At 47.3% G+C, this 25,838-nt stretch overlaps 1 protein-coding gene across 1 annotated transcript in view; it reads right to left on the bottom strand.

Moving 5' to 3' along the window:
* Positions 1–25,838, bottom strand: part of RGS12 (regulator of G protein signaling 12) — a 56,337-nt gene that overhangs the window by 28,073 nt on the left and 2,426 nt on the right. The window contains exons 2-8 of the mRNA XM_081332260.1: positions 17,168–19,090; positions 15,117–15,236; positions 9,911–9,932; positions 4,471–4,640; positions 3,068–3,160; positions 1,242–1,385; positions 18–200 (exon numbers count right to left, since the gene is read on the bottom strand). Of these exons, the coding sequence (XP_081188386.1) occupies positions 18–200; positions 1,242–1,385; positions 3,068–3,160; positions 4,471–4,640; positions 9,911–9,932; positions 15,117–15,236; positions 17,168–19,012 (2,577 nt within the window). The 5' untranslated portion in view covers positions 19,013–19,090. The remainder of the gene's footprint in view (positions 1–17; positions 201–1,241; positions 1,386–3,067; positions 3,161–4,470; positions 4,641–9,910; positions 9,933–15,116; positions 15,237–17,167; positions 19,091–25,838) is intronic.

Genomic DNA, 25,838 nt, shown 5'->3' with positions numbered 1-25,838 from the left:
GAAGAAAGAAAAAAAACCTTTCTCGGAGTGAAAACGCCGAACGGGTCCGGCCCGAAACTGGACTTCAGTGTAGGGCTGCTGCTTGTGACACATTGCGGATCAGGGACGGGACGGCCTTCCACTTCTGCTAAAACACATTCTTGGTAAAATGGAGACTTCAGAAAGCGTGCGTAGCTGTCAAATTTCATCAAATTGAAAATCTAAAAAAAAAAAGAAAGAAAGAAAGAAAGAGCTTTATTGGGGCAGAATTCAACCAAGCTGTTGCAAATACGAGTTTCACAAGTAGCAGTGTCACATTTCCGACGTGCGGGCTTTTCAAGCGACTCTGAGGCCTTGTTTACCTTCAAAGTCCTTTATTCAGCCTAATATACCGGCAAATGCTTGCTCGAAGGAAGCTGGAATCTGAAATCTCCGCCCCCCCCTTGCACAATATGTTAAAACACAATTCTCCGCCTTTCTAATTTTTGTCATTAATCATGTTCTCCAATTAATTTAAAGACTTCATTTCCCTTCCCTTAGAAAACCCGCCAAGGCCTTATCTTCTTTAGTTAGAGATGGCCTTGAAGGTGCAATCCTCCTTGTCCCCCTTCCCAACCTTAAACTCAACGTCTTAAAGCAATACGCAAGTTTAACATACGAAATGGCGACTTCTTCATCTCTTGTCAAGCAAGAACATTCGATGTTAGCAGCGCTGACAGGCAGATCTTGTCGCCAGGAAAAAAAAAGATGTCTTAAAAAAAATATTTTGGGAAAAATTGGAGGAGCTAAAGGAGAACTTGAAGACAAGTTCTTCGAGCTGCTGAAAGGACTGTGTTGTAGATCATCTATCTCCGGTCTACAAAAACAGTCTTTTCAGCGGTTCCAAGAAGGCTCCACACTCATTTGCACCGCCCAGGTGACCCTGAGGACAGAGAGAAGCCTCCAAGTGGCCTCAACGACTCTCTGAAAGAAGGCAAAGGACCAGCTCTCTGCAAGGAGTATAAATCCTCCCTTTCCCCGCCATCCAATCAGAGCTGAAGAAGCTTCCGGGATGAGAAGGGAAAAGTCTTCAAAGAAAAACAAAGGAAGTCCAGTTGCCTCCTGGGGGAAAAAAGCACCTTTGGGACAAGCCTGAACTGGAGGACTGAGAATCTCCGCAGACATTTAACTGGTCTGATTAAAAGCTAAAAATTACTCGTGGCAGCCCTCTCGAAAGTGTGTTTTCGTAACCAGCAAGCTGTCCTTCAAATTTCCCGAGGTACCTGAAGCTGTTGATCTTTGAACATGTTTGGATGTGGTGCGGTCAGGACGTCGTCTGCCAGCTGGACCTGGCTGTCAATATTGACTGGAGTCGTAGCTTTGCTGCATAAATACTTATTAAAGATCTCCTGGGCCCTGAAGGAAAGCTGCAAAGCGACAAGGCCTGACATTAGAGGAAAACCACGGGAACCACGGAAGTGGTGAGATACAGGATGTCCTTGGCTTACAGCAGTTCATTTAGTGACTGTTCGAAGTTACGACGGCCCTGGGGGGGGGGAAAAAGGGACTTGCGGCCATTTTTTTTAACACTTATGACCACTGCAGCATCCCCAGAGCCACCTGATCGGAATTCACGAGGCTTGGCAACTTACTCGCATTTCAATGCTGGAAGGCTGCCCGTCATGTTACCCTAATCCTTCTTTTCATCAAACTAGGCCTAGCCAATTCCTGCCACCCTTGTGTATGACAGACCCCCAACCGGTGGTGGGATTTAGCCGGCTTGCACCGGTTCAGAAGAGCCAGTGGCTAAATTTTGCTGAGTTCAGAGAACCGGCTGAACGCACACTGCTTCCGGAAGTCCATTCTAGGCCTCGGAGGCCTGGAGAAGGCCTCCCAGGCCTAGAACGGCCCACTGGAAGTGTGTGGATGCCACTTCCGGAAGTTGGTTCTAGGCCTCCCAGGCCTGGAGGAGGCCTCCCAGGCCTAGAACGGCCCGCTAGAAGTGTGTGGATGCCACTTCTGGAAGCCTGTTCTAGGCCTCCGAGGCCTGGAGGATGCTTCCCAGGCCTAGAACGGCCTGCTGGAAGTGCGTGGATGCCACTTCCGGAAGTCTGTTCTAGGCCTCCGAGGCCTGGAGGATGCTTCCCAGGCCTAGAACGGCCTGCTGGAAGTGCGTGGATGCCACTTCCGGAAGTCTTTTCTAGGCCTCTGAGGCCTGGAGGATGCCTCCCAGGCCTAGAACGGCCCGCCGGAAGTGCGTGGATGCCACTTCCGGAAGTCCGTTCTAGGAGGCCCAGGCCTGCATCCAATAAGAGAACCGGTTATTCAGGTATTTCAATCCCACCACTGACCCCAACCCATTTCAGAGCTCTCGGCCTTGATGAAGGGTGCCTGCAATATGTAACCCACCCTGCACCAACCCCATGCCACTGGGGGGAGAGTCCAGGCGCCCCCTCTCCTAGCTGTGGGCGTGGGGAGGGCCACAGTGAAAAGGGACTTTACCAGCTGGGTGAGCCTTTCCTTCCACTGGGAAAGTTGCCCCCTTGCCCTGCAGGATCCCTTCCTTACACAGGTGGTCCTCGAGTTACGACCGTGACTGAGCCCCAACATTTCCGCTCTTAAGGGACACACACTTGTTAAGGGAGCTTTACCCCATTTCACGAGCTTTCTTGCCACAGTCATAAAGTGAATCGCTGCAGTCGATAAGTTTATTAACTTGGTTGTGAGGTGATTCTGGCTGTCCCCGCTGACTTGGCGTGTCAGAAGGTCGCGAAAGTGGATCACGTGACCCCGGGACGCTGCAGCCGTCGTAAGCGCGAACCAGTCGCCAAGCATCTCAGTTGCGATCACAGGATCACGGGGAACGTCGTAAGTGTGAAAAACGGCCGTAAGTCCCTTTTTCCCCCCCCAGTGCCGTCGTAACTCTGAACAGTCACTAAATGAACCGTTGTAAGTTGAGGACGACCTATATTATCCTTCTTGGGGCTGGAGTTACTTTCTTCTCCCTGCTTCCCTCCCATCCCACCCACCCCAACACACCCCTCAGACCTTCCAAAGATTTCGAACAGCCTGAATTTATTTATAAACGGTGAAGACAATGCAGACTTACCTCCTTTTTGTCGTGGGCAGGTATGTGATTAAAATATTCGCAGGCTTGCCAAAACAGAATGTTCTCTTCGCTAAATTCCTTCCGTAAAAAATCCTGCTTGGAGAAAGGGATTAAAAAATCACACTGAGGTAAAACGTCCGAGAATCCTTCCAAAGCCCGCTAGGTCTCGAACCCCGAAACGTCTTCCAGAGAGGGACACACACACACACACACCGTTGTGTCTCTTTCAAAGTCGGTCTTCAGTCTGGGTTGGCAGAGATTGCTGGTGGGGCTCAAAAGCCAACTGAGCTGCAACGGCAGTCGAATTAAGCACACCTCTTGAGAAGAATGATGGGGCCACCACACTTGAGATGGCACAGGAGGAGACAACCACGATCGCCATAAAACAGGAGGAAATCTTGAGGTTCAGCTCCCTCTAGCCATCTCCTGGCTCAAGGGATTAAACGGGGGAGGGGGGAGGGAGTGTGGCTCTGTCCTCAAAATACCCCCCACCCCAAAGACAGCCATATCCAGAAAGTCCTGAAGCTATGATGTCCCACGTGTCCACATACGTTGCCCAGAAAAGCATTATTTGAAAATTATTACATGTATTTGGGGCCAAAAAAGAATGTAACAGCCCAAACCTACAGATGATGTTTCTTCCAACTGAGGTCATAAGCACCTGGGCACAGCACCCCTTCTCTCCTTCCTTCACAGGAAGCCTTGGACCCTCCCTAAGGATCTATGACAATTGGTCGTGGCCAACTCTCCATGGCCAACTCATCATGGCCAACTCTCTATGCCCAACTCGCCATGGCCAACTCATCATCGCCAACTCTCTATGTCCAACTCGCCATGGCCAACTCATCATGGCCAACTCTCTATGCCCAACTCGCCATGGCCAACTCATCACAGCCAACTAACCATGGCCAAGTCTCTATAGCCAACTCACCAGGGTCAACTCACTGTGGCCAACTCTCTAGGGTCAATTCGCCATGGCCAACTCAACACAGAACAACTCATTGCGGGACAAACGTTGCACTCTAATAATCAAAGAAACGGTGGAATAGAACCATTAAAGGAAGGATGCAAAAGGAGGGACAGAATGATCCTGCAGTGAGTTGACCCACAGCAAAGTGGCTGTGGGGAGTAGTCATGCGGTGGGTTGGCCACGGCAAATTGTCACATTCTCATCTCTAGGGCCTGTAACTCCTATTCCCCCTCTTGCCCTGATGTACTTGCCCAGGTCAGGGAAGATTAGCCTAGAGAGGACTTGTCCAGGAGATCTCAGGCCCAGGCTGGCCATGCTCTCTTAGATACCACCAGGATCTGATTGTCAGTTGCGGTTAGACTCTCGTTCAGCGCACTTTGTTTTGGGTAACACCAAACCAAAAACCAGGGTGCTGTTATTCTCCATTGCTTACAGAGAAATATCGAATACCAAGGGGATCCTGAAGAAGCCGCTCAAAGGAAACAGCCCAACTGGCAACTCTTCTTTCTCGTTGCCGTCGGCAGCTCTGGACGCTGGGCAGACTGGCATTGCTGCTGAGGCTGCTATCACTGGCGCCATCTTTCAAGTCGCTGTGATTGAGCTCTGCGGAAGCGGCAAAGAGGAAATTAATCGGCCAGTGAAGGCATCGCTTGCGTTAATCTCTCTGGAATTGAAAACCGTGAAATTTCTGGTTTGCTACAGGGGAGAGAGAGAACCACGGGAAAAGGGCCAGCCTTTGCTGGTGTGTCTAGGACAGGGGTGTTCAAACTTGGCCCTTTGATGACTTGTGGACTTCAACTCCCAGAATTTCTCAGCCAGGCACGCGTGCCTGGCTGAGGAACTCTGGGAGTTGAAGTCCACAAATCATCAAAGGGCCATGTTTGAAGACCCCTTCTCCACATCGCTGTTTCTCAAGCTGAGCAGCTTTTAAGGTATGTGGACTTCAACTCCCAGAATTCCATGCTGGCTGAGGAATTCTAGGAGTTGAAGTCCACAAGTCATAAAAGGGCCAAGTTTGAAGACCCCTGGTCTAGGACAACTCGCCACAGCCAACTGGCCACGGTCAACTTGGCACGGCCAATTCGCTGCAGGGCAAGAGTTACTCTTGACTGGAGATGGATGGTGTTGTATCCCTATCTCGAGTCTGCCGCACGGGCCTTCCAGCAGTTCCAAGAAGGCTCCACACCCATTTGCACCACTCAAGTGACCCTGAGGACACAGACAAACCTCCAAGGGGCCTCAACGACTCTCTAAAAAGAAGGCCAATGACCAGCTGTCTGCCAGGAGTATAAATCCTCCCATTTCCCCCCACCATCCAGTCAGAGGAGAAGCTTCTGGGATGAGAAGCAAAATGTCTTCAAAGGAAAAAACAAAGAAAGTCCAGTTGCTTCCTGAAAAAAAGCACCTTTGGGACAACTTTGACCTGGAGGACTGAGAATCTCTACAGACATTTCTTGGTAAAATAATTGTTCTGCCCAGTTTGGATCTGCAAATGGCTGGGCAACATGGGACCTGCCGAGCCTAACCTATTAGAAACTCATGGGATTTGTAGTGCCAAGGGAGGGGAAGGGGACAGCCATGCAGCTTGAGGATGGGGTGGGGGAAAAGACGGCTGGAGGCCTCCTTGGGACCCACACCAAAAGAAAGGGCAGCGCCAGCCTTTGGTCATCACAGCTTCAGCTCCGAATCTTCCTGGTCACAAGCTGTGGAGGAAATGTCTCCATCCAGCTGTGTGCTGCAGCTGCCAAAAAAAAAAAAAAAGCCAAGACAGTCTTCGGCTGCATTAAAAGAGGGATTAGGATCAAGTTCGTGTGAAATGTTAATATCACTTTATAAGGCCCTGGTAATCCTGCATCCAGTTTTGGTCACCACGATGTAAAAAAAAAAAAGATGTTGAGACTCTGGAAAGAGTGCAGAGAAGAGCAACAAAGAGGATCAGGGGACTGGAGGCTAAAACACATAAGGGACGGTGGCTGGAATTGGGCATGTCTAGTTTAATGAAGAGAAGAACCAGGAGTGACATGATATCTAAGGGGCTGCCCCAAAGAAGAAGGAGTCAAGCTATTCTCCAAAGCGCCCGAAGGCAGGACAAGAAGCAAGGGATGGAAACTGATCAAGGAGAGACGCAACCTGGAACTAATGAGAAACTTCCTGACAGTGAGGACAATTAATTAACTAGTGATAATTAGAGGACTGGAGGCCAAAACATATAAGGAACGGTTGCTGGAATTGGGTATGTCTAGTTTTAAGGAAGAGAAGGACAAGGGGGGACAGGATAGCAGTCTTCCAGTATCTCAGGGGCTGCCCCAAAGAAGAGGGAGTCAAGCTCTTCTCCAAAGCGCCTGAAGGCAGGACCAGAAGCAACGGGTGGAAACTCATCAAGGGGAGAAGCAACCTGGAACTAACAGATAAACTTTATTGTCATTTCTTTTACTGTGGGCACATTGGCACATGTCAAAAATGAAATTTAGTTGCCTGCTCTCAAAAAGTGTACACGCACACACACACACACACACCAAACATTCAAACACGCTACGTACAACATACGTTTTACACCCCTACAACCTTACGTATAAACAGCAGTGGAACCACCTGCCTCCAGAAGCTGTGGATGCTCCAACACTGAAGATTTTTACGAAGAGACTGGGCAACCACTTGTCTGCAGTGGTACAGGGTTTCCTGCCTGAGCAGGGGGTTGGACTAGAAGACCTCCCAGGTCCCTTCCGACTCTGTTACTCCATTAAAAGGGAACCGGCCAGTCAGGATCCGCAAGGCATTACCTGGACAAAGCTGGTAGGAGCCCCTGTGGTGGTGCCACTTCAGCAGATGCCTCCAGTCGTTCAGGCGGGGCCATCCGCCAGAGGCCATGCCCGGCAGAGGGGCCGACCCCCCCAGAGAAGCCCGCCTGGCCTTCCGGCGGTGGTGACCCCAGCAAGCATTGTTCCTCTGTTTCTTTTCTCTATTTCACAGCATTTCTTCCAAGCGGCATTTCCTCCCCTTGGCCCCCCCGACAGCCTGAAGGATGCTCTTGGTACACCTGAACGCAAAGCCGATTGAGTGAGACATCAATAATTGAAAGGAAAAAGCGCGTCGTGACTGTTGCCGAAGGGACATGAATTATTCACCCGGCAAGGAGGCTAACCCAAAAAGCGATCCACACGAACGGTTTCCCGCTGGGCTTTCTTGCTCCCCTCTGGAAAATTAAGAAGGTTGACAACTTTAAAAAAAAAAAGACGACACTGGGGAAGAGTTGGGTCACTTTGGAGCATTTGCACACCGTCAAGCGACTGGCTAGATTTTAGAGCCAGACCCGAGAGATGGAGGTTTATTTTAAGCTGGCTTCGGCTTTGGCTTCTGCTTCCGTTTCCAAAGACTCCAGCGATCTGTGACACCCAGTAAACTGCACGATGGGTTTATAAATGGTTACCGCATTTGAATTTGGAGAACGAATACGTAAAGTATCGTCTGATTATTCAGTGGGCAAGGAGCTTCGGGTAGAATGTGATGCTAGAGACGAACGAGAGAACATGTGGACGAAAGGTCTGAAATTCACACTGAAGTATAATCTAAAAGAATTTTTTTTAAAAAAAAAAAGATGATGTACCGTTGGTATTTAACACCAGATAGGTTGTCAGGAAGGTATTTCAAATGAATGTTGGAAATGCAAGTGTAAAGAAGGGACCTTTTATCATTTATGGTGGACGCTTATTTAATAATAATAATAATAATAATAATAATAATAATAATAATAATAATAATAATAATAATAATAATAATAATAATGAGGAGGAGGAGGAGGAGGAGGAGGAAGAGGAGAAGAAGAAGAAGAAGAAGAAGAAGAAGAAGAAGAAGAAGAAGAAGAAGAAGAAGAAGAAGAAGAAGAAGAAGAAGAAGAAGAAGTTGGAAGGGACCTTGGAGGTCTTCCAGTCCAACCCCCTGCTCAGGAAGGAAACCCTATACCGTTTCGGGCAAATGGCTGTCCAGTCTCTTCTTAAAAACTTCCAGTGAAATGTCGGAGTAGGATTCACATCTTCCTACAGAAGATTCTCAAAGTGAATATAAAGATAAAACCAGAAATGTCTTTTTCTGGGTTTAATGGGGGAAAAAAAAAGACTTGGGGGGGGAAAAAACTGGAACTTTGATGTTATGTATGTTGACGGCAGCAAGGCTGCTTCACGCACAAAAGCGGAAGGACGCTTCAATACCGACAATGGCATTCAATCAATCCATCGGAATAGAGCCGGACGGGACCTCGGAGGTCTTCTAGTCCAACCCCCTGCTCAGGCAGGAAACCCTGTACCATTTCAGACAAAAATGGCTGTCCAGTCTCTCCTTAAAATAAAACAAGGATAGGAAGAGCACCCAGAACTTTCCAAGGTGCTGGGATATCTAGCAGGAAGGATGGCTTTTACAGAAAAAGTGTCTTCATCCAGACAGCGGGGGGGGGGGGGGAAGCAGGAAAAAGAGACCCAGAGACTCTTATCTACATTTACAGAATAACAGAGTTGGAAGGGACCTTGGAGGTCATCTAGTCCAACCCCCTGCTCAGGCAGGAAACCCCGTACCATTGCAGGCAAAAATGGCTGTCCAGTCTCTTCTTAAAAGCTTCCAGTGTTGAAGCATTCACAGCTTCTGGAGGCAGGTGGTTCCACTGGTTAATTGTTCCCACTGTCAGGAATTTTCTCCTTAGTTCTAGCTTGCTTCTCTCCTTGATTAGTTTCCATCCGTTGCTTCTTACTCTGCCTTTCAGGTGCTTTGGAGAATAGCTTGACTGCCTCTTCTTTGGGGCAGCCCCTGAGATACTGGAAGACTGCTATCACGTCACCCCTGGTCCTTCTCTTCGTTAAACTAGACATACCCAATTCCAGCCACCGTCCCTTATGTGTTTTAGCCTCCAGTCCCCTGATCCTCTTTGTTGCTCTTCTCTGCACTCTTTCCAGAGTCTCAACATCTTTTTTACATCGTGGTGACCAAAACTGGATGCAGCATTCCAAGTGTGGCCTTACTAAGGCTTTGTAAAGGTAAAGGTAAAGGTTCCCCCGCACATGCGTGCTAGTCGTTTCCAACTCTAGGGGCCGGTGCTCATCTCCGTTTCATAGCCGAAGAGCCAGCGTTTGTCCGAGGATGTCTCCGTGGTCATGTGGCCGGCATGACTAGACGCCAAAGGCGCACGGAATGCTGTTACCTTCCCACCGTAGTGGTCCCTATTTTTCTACTTGCATTTTTACGTGCTTTCGAACTGCTAGGTGGGCAGAAGCTGGGACGAGTAACAGGCGCTCACTCTGTTACGCGGCACTCGGGATTCGACCCGCCAAACTGCCGACCTTCTGATCGACAAGCTCAGCGTCCTAACCCACTGAGCCACCGCGTCCCTTTGTAGAGGGGTGCTAATACTTGGCGTGATTTTGATTCTATGGCTCTGTGTGTACAACCAAGGATTGTGGTCGGCATCGACAGCCAGAATCCACCCATGCTCAGGACATGGAGCTACCATTAGTGTGGGCTCTGGGTCCACCCTCCCCATAAGCCACCCCCCCAATTCCCTCATCTCCTGTTGTCCTCCATTCTAATTCCCCTCCCGCTTCCCCCCCCTCCAGATCGCGCCACCCCGTGGCCCTCCTCTCGCGAAATCCAGGGTCCCGCGTAGGTCAGCCTCTTCCCTCACCCTCCTCCCGTAACATCAAAGTTTAAATGAGCAGCCGGTTCAAATTGACAACGTGTTTGTTGGGTGTTAGACCTAACAATTAGTCTATAAACAAGCCAACATGTGTGCAGTTACTGTAGGCAAATGTATCACTCATTGTCAAAGTGCCAAAAAAAACCACACAAAAAAACATCGGTCCTGTTTCTGAACACCGAAGTATTTAGCTTACCTCCATCTGACACGGTTGTAGACTGCAGGGAGAGAGGGGTGGGAAAAGAGAGAAAGAGAGAATTGATCAGCCAGGAATACGAAAACGAGAAAAAAAATATTCTAAGATCTCCGCCAGATTCTTTATCCTCCCCTTTGATCCATTCTTCAAACTGTTAGCCCGTTCAGTGTGATCTGATTCGGTCTGTCAAGGCAGGGGTCCCCAAGCCCCAGGCCGTGGACCGGGACCGGGCCGCGGCATTCCAACAACTGGTCCACACAGACAAGCAAAGCCCCATCCGCGGGATGCAGGCAACAGACAAACCCACGCGTTCTCCGGTCCGCGGGAAAACCTCTCTCCGCGGAAGCGGTGGTCCCTGGTGCCCAAGAGGTTGGGGACCTCTGCATTAACGAGAACAAAACGTTCCCAGTGAAAAGAAAGGTAAGTTTTGAATGAACAAAATTTAATTCAGAGGGAGGGCGACTGTATATACCAAATGCATACCCGCTAGATTAGATAGCCTTTATTCTCATTTTTTTTCCTGTGGGCACACTGGCACGCATTAAAAATGAAATTTAGTTGCCTGCTTTCAAAGTGTACACATACATAACACACATTTAAAACATAGCTATATACAAGATATGTCTAGACCAGGGTGCTGCCAACGCTGACTTTATTGCGGTTTGCTCTAGCTGTGTGGAAGAAGAATAAACATCGTCACTCGTACCTTGGCAGTGTTTGTGGTTTATCGACAAGGACGGTTGTGACACAGGGGTTTTATATTTTATTCAAGGACTAAATTTAATTATTTTAATTGTTCTTAACTTTTGTAATTTGTATTGTTATTTTAAATACCTTGTGAACCGCCCTGAGTCCTACGGGAGAAGGGCGGTATATAAGTCCAATAAACATAAACATATATCCCGTGTAATATATTTATTGCTCAGAAGCAGCTAATTTCAGAAGATCTGGGGGGGGAAGGGAAATTGTTGCTTTGGGGGATGCTTCTCTCTCTCCCCCCCACCTTCAAAAGAGGATTTCCATCCCGCTCAGGGTACTCGTCAGAAAACTAGGCACCATCAAAATTCAACAGTTGCGGAGCATGATGGGTGCAGCCTGCGTTGTCGTTTTTTCAAGAGAGTGTGACACAGCCATGAGTCTTCCCACCTCTGACGCCAACATACTTAACTGCCTAATTTTTTTTTTGGTTTTCTAACTTTTCACTCGTTTCTTTTAACTTTTAACGCCCAACTTTTGCCTTGTTGACGTGTGTGTGTGTGTGTGTGTGTGTGTGTGTGTGTGTGTGTGGTTTGGTCTGTTTTTTTTTCTTTCTATTGGAATACTTAACAGGGAGGATGGAGAAGGGAACTCGGTCAATTCGAAAAACAGAAGCCCAAGAAAACCCTTTTTTTAATCATTTTTTTAAAAATCATTTATACTGGACATGTGAAAAAGCAAAGAAATATTGGAGTAGGATAACACAGAAGATTTTCAAAGGGAAGATAAAGGTATAAAAGCAGAAACTTTTCTTTTTCTTTCTTTTTCTTTTGGGTTTTAATGGAAAAAGACTTTGGGGGGGGGAAATTGGGAACTTTGATGCTATATATACGTCGACGGCCACAAGATTTACTTTATGTACAAAAACGGAAGGACACTGTGATTCCTACGACGGATGAATGGCTGATGGGAGTTAGCAGAGATGGCTACACTGATTGCTTTGATTAAAGAAAAAAAACAACCCACGCAATTACTTTGGTTTCTGCTTGGAAACCACTTCTGGACTTTGTGCTCGAGGTGGGGGGGAAAAAAATGAAAATTTGATTTTGGGTTTTACCAATTAGATGAGCGTGTCGTTATAGAAATGGCCAGTTTATGCTATTAAGTAAAAGTAAAAAGTTGAGGTTCGATGTTTATTATCTCACTCTACTGCACCAACGAGAGCCGGAAGTCAACACCTTTTTTCCCCCATTTTCTCCTTTTTCCTAGACTTTTTTCCCTTCCCTTTTTCCCTCCCTTACCTTTCCTACTCTTTTCCTTTGCGTTTTTGTATCTTACAGTATCAATGTATAACTAAAGAAAAAAGAAAAAAAATAACGAAATCCTCGAAGCGGCTGAAAACTGAAGACGTGGCCCCTGAATCTAACTGCAGGCCGTGGAGATCTTCTTGCTTTGTTTACCTGCAGAAATTGGTCCTGGCTAACCCACCCTGTCTGTCATCTAGTCCAGGGGTCCCCAACCTGCGGGCCGTGTCCTGCCGGCCACTGGGCCACGGAACAAGCTGGCCAGTGCACACACAGGTGTGCACGCACTCACCCCCACTCACGCTAGTACTGCAAACGGGGCGCCACATGACAAAAATGGGAAACTGCGCGGCGAAAACGGGGCGGTGCTAGTGTCACGCAGGCGCTAGCACCGCCCTGGTTTTGTGTGTGTGTGTGTGTGCACGTGTGTGCATGTGCGCGTGTGTGTGCATATGTGTGTGCATGTATAAAATGCTTCCTCCACCTTTCCTTCCAGTCTGCCAGAAAGGTTGGAGACCTCTGATCTAACCCATCCGTTCACATGAATGGAAACGGTAATGACAGGCACACACGTTCACAAACTGAGTTCATGTACGGGCAGTCCTCGACTTACGGCCAGAGTCGAGCCCAATACTGACGTTGCTGAGGGAAACACTGGTTCCGTGAGTTTCGCCCCCATTTTACGGCTTTTCTTGCTGCCGTTGTTAAGTGAGTCATCACGGGGTTTTAAGTCGGTAGCCCCGGTTGTTAAGTGAACCTGCCTTCCCTTGCTGGCTTTGCTTGCCAGGAGGTCGCAAAAAAGGGGATCACGTGACACACACACACCCGGGGACACTGCAACCGTCGTAAGTACATGCCAGTTGCCGAGCATCTGGATTTGGATCACGTGACCGTGGGGAATGCGGCAAGGGTGAAAAATGGTCCCAAGTCGTTTTTTTCCCATGCCGTCGTAACTTTGAACAGTCACTAACCAAGTCTAGATAGAACTAGCTGTGCTTGAGGATTGTTCACTAATGTCTGAACACGTTCCTCTCATTTTTTTTTTATCCATCACCCATTATTCCTTGCCAGCTGCTGTTCCTATCGAGAGAGAAAACACATCGCCTCAATACATAATGCGAGACGACGAATAAGAGATTAAAACTTTTGCCTTTGGAGAGGAAGGTTACAAATATCTGAATATCAGACGTTAAATTGACAAACCATTGGTAAAATCCCCACGGAAAACTTCCTTCTCAACTAAACATTGTTGTTGTTTTTTCCTCAACAGGGATAAAAAAGAGCCTAAGGCTGTTTTAACCTTCTTTTCGCCATCAATCTGTCCGATTTGTAAATATTCCGCCCCGATCTTTTGAAACGCTCGCCTCCGTTCAGTTCGAAAGGCAGAAAACCTCAAGCAAAGCGACGCTCGAGAGGGTTAAAACTTGGAACGAGCCACAAAAACAGTTCAACGCCTCGCAAACAAAACAGAAATGGCTTAGGAAACTCAAACCAGCCAGTCACCATTGAGCATTAGAAAACCCTAGGAAATTATTGTTCGTTGACATCGTCGTTAAATAACCAACAAAGAAAAATCACCCATCCGCAGAATAAAGACAGAAAGAATTATTTTTTTCGCCCCGCAAGACCCAATATAGACTATTTCCCCCCGCCCCGCTCTTTTTTCTTTCTTTTCTTTCTTTCTTTTTTTAAAGAAAAAGGAAACTTACGTGACTGGCTTTGCAAATTTTATCCATGAACAGACAGACTCTGGGGCCTTATCTCCCATTTAAGTCAAATTGCTGAGACATGCTCCTTCCTCGCAAAAAAACGACTGGGAGCCGGACGTGTCTTGTCTTTTCTTTCCCTCTTGTCTCCCCGCCCAGGTTCAACGTGGGCTCCTTCGCCGCGCTGCCACAACAGGGAGAAGCAGCCCCAAAACTCCAGGCTTTAAATTCCTGCTGTGACCACCTCTGCATAGCAATGAGCCATCCGCCAGCTGCTTTTCTTTCCTTTTTTTTTTTTCTTCCCAATTCTTCGTTTAGGCAAGTTGAACCTCCGGCTCCGGATTCAGACAGTTCCTGCAAAAAGCTTGTTACCTTTTGCGAGCTTCTTGGCGTGTAGCTGCAAGTCCAGGGAAGATTGGAATCGCACGGCAAAGTCTGTTTTGCAGCTTGCGCCAATCGGCTCGCCCCGTTCTTTCCTCCTTTGAGTTGAGTTTACAAGATCTCCCTTTCCTGGCAGAACAGGATTTCTTTCCCCCCACTACACACACACACACACACACACACACACACACACACACAAAACAGGCACCGCACCCGCTCGTTTTCAGCCAGCGAGCTCTGAAATGTTGAAAAGTGGTGTCTTCAACTGTGCTGAACTGGACAGACTTGCATTGAGAATCAAAGAAAAAAAAAAGAAGAATACAGAATATTTCCCAACATGGGACTTATTTTAACAAGGGCTGGAAAAAGGAGAGCAAGATCTTAACTTTTAGGACTAAGCAAAAAAAAAAAATCAACCCAGACAATACGTTGCTCATTAAGCAGTAACGAATTGTAATAATAGAAAATGAATAAAATTACTTTAAAAAGAAAAGTGTGTCTTCAAGAACGTTCTCCAGAGCCAAGCACTGCAGCGACTGTTTCAAGTTGCAGCATCACTAAGACGACCGTCTTTTTTCACACTTAACGACCGCTGCAGCGATCAAAATTGAGATGCTTGTCAACTGCTTCCTATTTATGACCGTGTTGCAGTGTCCCGAGATCGTGTGGTCCCCTTTGGCCACGTTCTGGCCAGCAAAATTGATGGGGTGAAGCCAGGCTCGCTTTTACGACCGTTTTTCTAACTTAACGACCGCAGCAATTTTGCTTAACAGCTGTGGCAAGAAAGGCCGTAAAATGGGGCCACGCTCAACTGAACAAATGTCCCGCTTAGCGACTGACATCGGGAGTTCAATTGTGCTCTTGGTGATCCCACAGCCATCCCCAAAGTTTAAATCTGTGTAAGAAAACCTTTGCAGTCACAAATACTAAATCTTGCTGAGAAAAGCAGAATTTAAGACTCAAAAAACGAGGAATTGGGGAAGCGCAAGGCCGCTCCAAGGCAGAGCATCCAAAAGTGCGTTTGTACTTAATGAACTCTCTATTAATTTGTCAAAATGAACAAACTTATTAACACGCATTTACCGTCTTTGTAGGAAGTCATACAAAACTCACAGTTACCTCGAGATCCTCGAGCGAACGGGTAACGCTGAATCTCTTGGCGCGTCCAAATGATTTTCGAGCCAAAGAAGAAGGATGGAACAGTTGTACCAATCCGAACTCGGGTCCGAATTTTGCCCTCTACATAAGCCACAAAAATAAGACACTGGATTAGGTTTCCAACTTCATTCTTCGTGACCTATTTCCCAGGTACTTCCTCGAAAGCAAATTTTATTAAGCCTCATTTTAAAGCCAATTCCCCACGTACAAAGTAGGATAAGCAGTAAGAGTGTTGGTGCGCCAAAAGCTCCCTATGGAATCTGCCAATTTAGGCATTCCCCTCTCCGGGTAGGGGTGACAGCAGCGCCTCAGGGGTTAAGATGCTGGGCTTGTCGGCTGGAAAGCTGGCAGCCCGGGTTCAAGACCCGAGTGCTGTAGACAGGGTGAGCCCCCGATCCTTGCTCCAGCTCCTGCCAACCCAGCAGTTTGAAAGCACGCACATGCGAGTAGATAAATAAGTAGTGCTTTGGTGGGAAGGTAACAGCGTTCCGTGACATCATGCTAGCCACATGACCGCAGAAATGTCTTTGGACAGTGCTGGCTCAATGGCCTTGAAACGAAGATGTGCAGCACCCCCTAGAGTCAGCAGCGACTAGCGGAGTGGGAAACGCATGGGGCTGCAGCAGTAGCTGCAGGTCTACCCGCTCTCTTGCGATCCCTTTTGCTCCAAACAATGTAGAGGCGGCCACCACCCTCAGCCCCTTCCCAGCGCCACGCTGAACCTTCTCAAGGGATCCAAGCGCGGCCCTTTCGCTGCGTTCCCCCAATACAAGGCAGGTGTCGTCGCCCCAAATTGCCGGATCGCCTGATGGCCCACCCGCCCACCTAGGACCAAGCCATCCATTAGGGGCCGTTCGGGAGCCCGCCTCACTTCCCAGTCCGCTTTCTCCCATTTCTCGACTAGCGGAGTAAAATCCACAGGGACTCCTTTACTTTTACCTCTCTAGGTTGGGACCTAGAGATCATTGTTAAATGAATCTGGCTTCCCCATTGACTTTGCTGGTCAGAAGGCTGTAAAAGGGGATCACATGACCCCCGGGACACTACAATAAAGTTTTTAATTCTATATTCTATTCTTCTGTTCTACTTATTTTGGAAGAATATTAGCTCTAGCACTTGGGAGATACTCAATAAAATAATCATTTACTGGGCTCGTGTTGATCGCAAGAAATCCCTCATTCCAACTTATCCACAGTTACTTGCTGATGCATGAACAACACTAACGAAACTGCACAACCCTGCCTCGAGTTCTTTTTGTTGGGTAATTGCACTGCCCAATCTTTGTTTCCATTTGCAGGTTTTCAAGTTCTTTGTCGAGCAAAATTAGCAGCAGCTGGGATTTGTTTAGTGTCGACACAGTAATGTAATTTTCTTAATTGTAGGGTTTTGTTCTATTCTTAAACAATGGAATCTAAAACGTTCTTATTGTGGGGTGCTCTTGAATTTGAGAGAAAAACATTGTCTGAAAATGGTAAACGCTTTAAATAGCAGCCCTGCTTTCATTCTCTCCAACTCTGAGCACGCAACGGGGGGGGGGGGGGAATCCAGATTTAGGCATGCACATTTGGTATGGAACAAACTGTTCACCCTTTTCTCCTTTCCAGAGCAGCTGCTCCTGCACCCCATAAGGTTGGTAGATCCCCCTGCATTCAGCAAAGACATACGCCTCTCTTCCTGAGCAAAAATCCACTCCTGGACAAGATCACTGCTCGTTTGAGGACTTCCTTCCCTTCCCACTAAACTCCACTGCAAACCAATGCAGCCTTTTCCACTGAGTGGAAACCCTCACCCCTCTAGGGCTATTTAAAAAAAGTTTCCACATTTCCTCACCTAAGCTTACAGTAAACACAAGATACTTAAAATTGTATAAGAATAACATCTTAGCAACAGCAGCAGCAGCGGTATATAAAATCCCCTATTGCAGGAAATAAAGAGAATTAACATTAGTGTTATTGAGCAGTCACTAAATGAACTGTTGCGAGGCGAAGACTACCTGTATTTTATTAACGTACCGCGCTTATCTTTTTTTCTTCTCTGGGTGTTCTGAAACCGTGTCGAGAATCGAAGGGATCTGAAGCCACCTGAAATTCTTTCTCAGCCAGTTCTTTCGTCGGGGACACGATATGAGGCTGGCCAAAGCCGCCGCTGACCTTGTATCTATCTGCAGGGATTTTATTCATAGGAGGCGGGAGCGTCCCACAGTTGACGCTTGACCAGCCGTCGGTGGAATCCGTGTACGACTCTTGGTCACTTAGACATCCGTGTTGCCAATCTTTCAGTACGTGAACAGGCAACCACCTCTGATTGTCCGCGGGGTTCTTCTTACCAGGCGGCGCTGAGCTTTTCGAAGACGTTGCCGCAACGTCGGCATGAGCTGAAGACGCCAGGAATTTACTTAGGTTTTGAGATTTATCGTTCTGGAACACAGGTCCTGGCCCTACGTTTTCTTGTTCGTGGCCAAAATTCCAGTGGGAATTGTGAGCTCTATTTATTGGACTGCCCTGTACATTATTACCAAGCAGGTGTTTGTTGGTGTTGCTTCCTAAATCAACCACTAATACCCTACTTTTTTCTTCTTGATAGAGGTTCCCAATCCCGCTGTCGCTGTTACTGCTCATGCTGTTGTTCTGATGGGCATCTGCTTCTCCGTCGAGGAAGGCCCTGGCCCGCACCCCCTCGATGAAATCCCCCATGTCCCTGTACAGGACAGAGACAAACTGAAGGACCGGGAGAGATGACAAAGGGAACTCAAGGCAGCCGTTGGTGTCGGGATCCGCCGTGCACTCCAATCCGAATCGGCGGGCAATGCCCTGATGAATTTTATGACTGAATAGCTCTGGATCCACCATAAACACGTGGCAGGAGGTCCTCAAGACTGCTTCGTCCTCCGGAGCTAAGCTTGCCTCGTCCACGCTCTGCATGGTGACCAGTCCAAAAAAACGTTTGTCGTCGGGACAGAGTGCGCTGAAGGCCAGCTTCTCAGCTGGATACTTTGCAATCACAACGGACAGATTCGTGCAGAGCTGAATGGAGTCGTGCATGATCTTCATCGCCACTAAGGAATGGATCTTTTGCTCGGCCCGAAGACGGCGCATGCAACCGCGGATGGCCTGCAAGCTGTCGTATTCCAGATTGGAACTCGAAGAAGGGAGTTCGATGGATCCCAGGTAGCCCACAATCATGGCTACGTTTAAAATGCTGGCGTCAATTCCGCAGTACTCCTGGTTTTCCCATCCAGCCTGAAAAACTGAGTCACTGTTCAAGGCTTGTGGCCGTTCCTCATTGTACGGCACGTGGGGTTGATCGTTCCTAGGTGGAGGTTCCGTTTCCATCTTGGCCCCGTCATGAGCGGAAGTTTCTTTTCTTTTTGGTATCTGCCCCTCGCTAGCACAAATATTAGAACTTTCGAAGATCATGTTGAAAATTTCACCTGACTGCATTTCCTCCACCACTTTCTCCGCCCGGTTTATACCGGGGCCTTTCAAGTCAGGCTTGGTCTTTGGCCACCCTTTGCCATCATAAAGACCATCTTCTTCGTCGCTTGAGCAAGCTTCAGCGTGACCGAACCCTTCCGCAATGACCATGTGCAAAACCCCGGAGCATTTGCCTATCAGCTTCACCACATCTTCGTGGGAGGCCCTCTTCACATTGATTTCGTTGATCACAAATATCTTATCTCCGGCCTTGAGCCCCACGTAATCTGCGGGACTTCCTTTTAAAACAGAATTAAGCACGCAGGGAGCATGGCCGGAAAGGGTAAAACCGTATCCCGCTCTTCCTCTAGCAACTTCGACGTTTCTGAGGCTGGAAGCGTGAGCGCGCAGTCGTCGTTTGGCTTTCTCTCCTGGCCTGTACATGCTGGGAATTTGTTGGGGCTGAAAAATCTATCCAGAATTACATTTTCATGCGCTATCAAGTCTGCATCTTCCCTCGTCCTAAAGGAAGAAAAGAAAATATGTTCATAAGCATCATTGCTTAGTATACTAGTCGCTTGTCAAATGCACTGTCAGGGAGAAACCTATGAAATGGCTAGCTTCAGATTTTATAGAATTAACCAATGGAACAGCCTGCCTTCAGAAATCGTGGGTGCTCCATCACTGGAGGTATTTAAGAAGAGACTGGACAGTCACTTGTCTGACATGGTATAGGTTCTCCTGCTTAAGCAGGGGGCTGGACTAGAAGACCTCCAAGGTCCCTTCCTACTCTACTCTACTCTACTCTATATTCTATTCTATTCTATTCTATTCATTATTCTATGCTATCCTTTATTCTAATTCTATTCTATTCTAATTCTGTTCTAGTCTCTATTATTCTATTCTATTCTATTCTATTCTATTCTATTCTATTCTATTCTATTCTATTCTATTCTATTCTACTCTTTCTTTATTCTAGTCCATTCCATTCCATTCCATTCCATTCCATTCCATTCCATTCCATTCCATTCCATTCTATTCTATTCTATTCTATTCTATTCCTATATTGGGCAAGTGTGGTTGGACACACAAGGAATTTGTCTTCGGTGCATAACCTCTCAGTGTACATACAAGCAATAGCGATGAATCATGATCACAATCAACATAAAAAATACATTCATCCTAAATCATAAAATACAACCCATTATACAGTTGATTTTATGTTCTGATTCAGACAGCATGGATTATGTGTCAAATGGATAGATCTCCCTACCTGAATGGTGAAAAAAGCAAGGTTCTACATTTAGGCAAAATTACACAGAAGAACTATACAAGAATGAGCTTAACGTCCCTGATAATCACAATGAGGTGGTCACTGACCTCGAGCCAGACATCCTAGAATGTGAAGTGAAGTGGGCCTTAGAAAAGCTGAGCAACAACAAAGCTAGTGGAGGTGACAGTATTCCAGCTGAGCTATTCAAAATCTTAAAAGACAATGCAGTAAAAGTGCTACACTCAATTTGCCAGCAAATTTGGAAAACTCAACAGTGGCCACAGGATTGGAAAAAATCAGTTTACATTCCAATTCCAAAGAAAGGCAGTGCCAAAGAATGTTCAAACTATCGCACCATTGCACTCATTTCACATGCTAGTAAAGTTATGCTTAAAATCCTACAAGCTAGACTCCAGCAGTATGTGGATCGAGAACTACCAGAAGTACAGGCAGGATTTCGAAGAGGCAGAGGAACTAGAGATCAAATTGCTAACATACGCTGGATCATGGAGAAAGCTAGAGAGTTCCAGAAAAACATCTACTTCTGCTTCATTGACTATGCTAAAGCCTTTGGTTGTGTGGATCACAACAAACTGTGGCAAGTTCTTAAAGAGATGGGCATACCAGACCATCTTATTTGTCTCTTGAGAAACCTATATGGAAGCAACAGTGAGAACTGGACACGGAACCACTGATTGGTTCAAAATTGGGAAAGGAGTCCGGCAAGGCTGTATACTGTCGCCTTGCCTATTCAACTTATATGCAGAGCACATCATGAGAAAGGCAGGGCTAGATGAATCAAAAGTTGGAATTAAGATTGCCGGAAGAAACATCAACAACCTAAGATATGCAGATGATACCACTCTAATGGCAGAAAGTGAAGAGGAACTAAAGAGCCTCTTGTTGCGAGTGAAGAAGGAGAGTGCAAAACTTGGGTTGAAACTAAACATTAAGAAAACCAAGATCATGGCATCTGGCCCTCTCAATGCCTGGCAAATAGATGGGGAAGAAATGGAGGTAGTGACAGATTTTATTTTCCTGGGCTCCAAGATCACTGCAGATAGGGACTGTAGCCAAGAAATTAAAAGACGCTTGCTCCTCGGGAGGAAAGCCATGGCAAATCAAGACAGCACACTAAAAAGCAGAGACATCACCCTGTCAACAAAAGTGCGTATAGTCAAGGCTACGGTCTTCCCAGTTGCAATGTATGGCAGTGAAAGTTGGACCATAAGAAAGGCTGAGCGCCAAAGAATTGAAGCCTTTGAACTCTGGTGCTGGAGAAGACTCCTGCGAGTCCTTTGGACTGCAAGGCGATCAAACCGGTCAGTCCTAGAGGAGATCAACCCTGACTGCTCTTTAGAAGGCCAGATCCTGAAGCTAAAACTCAAATACTTTGGCCACCTAATAAGAAGGAAGGACTCACTGGAGAAGAGCCTCATGCTGGGAAAGATTGAGGGCAAGAGAAGAAGGGAACGACAGAGAATGAGGTGGCTGGATGGAGTCACTGAAGCCGTAGGCGTGAGCTTAAATGGATTCCAGAAGATGGTAGAGGACAGGAAGGCCTGGAGGAACGTTGTCCATAGGGTCGCGATGGGTCGGACACGACTTCGCAACTAACAACAACAACATTTAGGCAAGAAAAACCGAATGCACAGGTATAGTTTGCTGGCTCAGGAATTCTGGGAGTTGAAGTCCACGAGTCATAAAAGAGCCAAGGTTGCCTACCCCTGGTTTAGGAGGTACCTTGCTCAATAGTAGGAACTGCGAGAGGGATCTCGGAGTCTTAGTGGACAATCCCTTAAATAGGAGCCAGCCAGCCCTGTGCTGCAGCTGCTAAAAAAGCCAACACAGTGCTAGGCTGCATTAACAGAGGGATAGAATCGGGATCACGTGAAGCATTAGTACCACTTTACAACGCCTTGGTAAGGCCACACTTGGAATACGGCATCCAGTTTGAGGGGGTTTCCATCTGTTCCTGCCGGGGCCAATTATTACGCCCCCGTTTTTTTCCGGGAGAAGCACGCCGTCATTGTTCCGGGGTTTTCTACACCGGAGGCTTGAAAATGGAAAAGCAGCAGCCAGCTGGTGGAGCTCCGAGCAGCCGAATCGAGAACACCAACGGGCGGCAGTAGGAACCCCAGGAAAAGAGTGCAAGAGGGAAAGGCAGAAGCAGAAAAAGTCGCCTGGCCAGTTTCTCTTTCTTCCTTCTTTCTTTCTTTCTTTCTTTCTTTCTTTCTTTCTTTCTTTCTTTCTTTCTTTCTTTTTCTTTCTTTCTTTCTTTCCTTCTTTCTTTCCTTCCTTCCTTCCTTCCGTTCTCCCTTTTCCTTGCTTCCCTAACCCTCCCTCCCTTTTCTTTTCTCCTTCTTTCCTTCCCTCCCTCTTTCCTTCCCTTCCTTTCTTTTGCTCTGCCTCCCTTTTCTTTCTTTCCTTCCCTTTCTACCCCCTCTCCCTCCCTCCCTTTTTTTCCCTTCTTTCCCTCCGTTTTCTTGTTCTTTTCCTTCCTTCCCTTTCTACCCCTCCCTCCCTCTCCCTCCCTCTTTTTTCCTTCTTTCCCACCCTTCTTTCCCTTTCTTTCCTTCTTTCTTTTGCTCTCTCCCTCCCTTTTCCTTTCTTCGTTCCTTCCCTTGCTACCCCTCCCTCCTTCTCGTCTCCCTCCCTGCCTTCCAGTTCTCTCTTCTCCTTCCTTCCTTCACTCATTTTTCTTTCCTACTTTCTTTCACTCTCTGCCTCTTTTCTTTCGTCCCCTCCCTCCCTCCCTCCGTTCCTTCCACAGAATTTTGCATGCCAGTTGGAGGAATTCTGGAGCTTCAAGCCACTCATTTAGCCTGGAGCAGCGGCAACTCCTAGGCAGGTCAAATAGGGCTGGCAAGACTTGTGAAGGAGCCCAGGCGAGCTCGGGAAACGAGTTCAAGGAAGGCACCACCACACCTGTGAGCCATTATCAAAGGACTTTATTGGGCATTGCCAAAGGAAGGCAGAGATCAAAGGCACTTTACAGCACAGCTATTATTCTAGGGCAGACATGTCAAACACAAGGCCCCGGGGGCCGGATCCGGCCCGCGAAGTGGTTTCATGTGGCCCGCGAAGCCATCCTGGAAACAGTGAGGGAACGGCCCCCACTGCCTTGGCCCTGGCCCAGAGACCCTCCTTCTGCCGGAGACCCTCAGATCTGTCCCACTCCTGCCCAGGCCCCCATAGGCACCCTTGATGCGAACGCTGTAGAGCTGGCCACGCCCACCCAGTAGGCCATACGCACTCTAGCCACGCCCACCCAGTAGGCCACGCCCACCCTGGCCATGCCCACCCGGCCCCCTGAGGGCAACCGCAATGCTGATGCGGCCCTCCATGAAATTGAGTTTGACACCCCTGTTCTAGGGGGAATGGTTAGTTAGTTCTCCGTCCGGATAAGGACCAGTAATAGTTAGGCACGCGCCTTAAGTCTGGAAAATATAAATGCCATTTTTTGCATTTTACAAATGCCCAAAACTTTTTTTAAAAAAAAACATTCCTGCAAGTGTTTAAGGTTAATTCGGATTTCCATCTTGCTAAAACATATATATACACGTTAGGTATATTAGATATGACACAGCGGAGATATTATATTGCAAAGTTTCGGATTGATAGGCAGGTTTACAGAATGCCCTTCGCGAACAAACACAGTTCAAACGTACGCTGCAACATGTGTACCGTGGAAAGGGGGATAATTTGGGGATGGGGGAAGAAAAACCAAACGAACAGGGTCACAGAAGCAAAGCAAAAGGTTTTACCGGCCCCTGAAGCACGACCTGAAACGAAATTTTACTCATCTAGCCTGTTATTTCGCCTACTGCTAAAGGCTCTCAGCCGCTCTGCAATCAAAAGGACCTGCCCAGCCAAGGAGGCTTGAAGCCGGCGGTGTTGCAAGCGAAGAAGTCCAAGAAACCAGGAAAAAAAGTCCTGGGAAACAGTCTATGGAAATAATAATAATAATAATAATAATAATAATAATAATAATAATAATAATAATAATAATAATAATAATAATAATAATAATAATAATAAGAAGAAGAAGAAGAAGAAGAAGTAGTAGTAGTAGTAGTTGGAAGGGACCTTGGAGGTCATCTAGTCCTGCTCAGGCAGGAAACCCTATATCATTTCAGGCAAATGGCTGTCCAGTCTCTTCTTAAAGACTTCCAGTGTTAGAGCATTCACAGCTTCTGGAGGCAGGTTGTTCCACTGGCTAATAGTTCTCACTGTCAGGAAGTTTCTCCTTAGTTCCAGGTTGCTTCTCTCCTTGACTAGTTTCCATCCATTGCTTCTTACTCTGCCTTTCAGGTGCTTTGGAGAATAGCTTGACTCCCTCTTCTTTGGGGCAGCCCCTGAGATACTGGAAAGCCTCAGTCATCCAGGTCATGGTTGTCCCAAAGGTGCTTTTTTTCAAGGAAGCAACTGGACTTATAAACGGATTTTCCAGAAAACATGGCGGACTACAGGAACCCTTTGCGCTTCAGTCTGAGATGCAGACCACACGGACTCGTCCCCAACCGCCTGCGCCCGTCTCCAAGGGACCCGGGGCAGAAAAAACATCCTGCAGCCAAGAAGGCTTCATACCCATTTGCACCACTCAGGTGACCCTGAGGATGGAGGTAAACCTCCAAGGGGCCTCAAGGACTCCTTAAAAAGGATGCAAAGGATCAGCTGTCTAGAAGGAGTATAAATCCTCCTGTTCCCCACCATCCAGCCAGAGCTGAAGAAGCTTCTGGGATGAGAAGCGAAACGTCTTTAAAGAAAGACGTTTCTTTAAAAACAAGAAAGTCCAGTTGCCTCTTGAAAAAGCCCCTTTGGGACCACTGGGGACACAGATAAACCTCCAAGTGGCCTCAACGACTCTCTGAAAGAAGGCAAAGGAACAGCTCTCTGCAAGGAGTATAAATCCTTCCACCCACCCACCCACCATCCAGCCAGAGCTGAAGAAGCTTCTGGGATGAGAAGCAAAAACGTCTTCAAAGAAAAAACAGAAAGTCCAGTTGCCTCTTGAAAAAAAAGCACCTTTGGGAGAAGAATGAAAGGGAAAAAGGAAGATGAGAAGGAAGATGGGGGGGGGGGAAGGAGAAGGATAGAAGAGAGAGACAGAAAGAGAAAGAAAGAAAAATGAGGGGGGGAGAAAAAGGAAGAGGTGAAGGATAAGGGAAAGGGGGAGAAAGAAGAAGAGGAAGAAGTAAGAGGAGGAGGCCTTTTCAAATGGCCTCAAGGACTCTCTAAAAGGATGCAAATGACCAGCTGTCTGCAAGGAGTATAAATCCTCCCATTCCCCCACCATCCAGTCAGAGGTGAAGAAGCTTCTGGGATGAGAAGCGAAACATCTTCAAAGAAAATCAGGAAAGTCCATTTGCCTCTTGAACTCCCCCCCCCGTGGGACAACTGGGGACACAGAAAAACCTCCGTGTGGCCTCAACGACTCTCTAAAAGGAGGCAAACGACCAGCTGTCTGCAAGGAGTATAAATCCTTCCGTTCCTCCACCATCCAGTCAGAAGCTGAAGAAGCTTCTGGGATGAGAAGCGAAACGTCTTTAAAGAAAGAAGTTTCTTTAAAAACAAGAGAGTCCAGTTGCCTCTTGAAAAAGCCCATTTGGGACAACTGGGGACACAGAAAAACCTCCGTGTGGCCTCAACGACTCTCTAAAAGGAGGCAAACGACCAGCTGTCTGCAAGGAGTATAAATCCTTCCGTTCCTCCACCATCCAGTCAGAAGCTGAAGAAGCTTCTGGGATGAGAAGCGAAACGTCTTTAAAGAAAGAAGTTTCTTTAAAAACAAGAGAGTCCAGTTGCCTCTTGAAAAAGCCCATTTGGGACAACTGGGGACACAGAAAAACCTCCGTGTGGCCTCAACGACTCTCTAAAAGGAGGCAAACGACCAGCTGTCTGCAAGGAGTATAAATCCTTCCGTTCCTCCACCATCCAGTCAGAAGCTGAAGAAGCTTCTGGGATGAGAAGCGAAACGTCTTTAAAGAAAGAAGT

The sequence above is a fragment of the Vipera berus genome (assembly GCF_964194415.1).
Source record: "Vipera berus genome assembly, chromosome: 7".
NCBI lineage: Eukaryota > Metazoa > Chordata > Lepidosauria > Squamata > Viperidae > Vipera > Vipera berus.
Note: the sequence above shows the minus strand (reverse complement) of the source record. Positions and strands in the feature narration are given on the sequence as shown.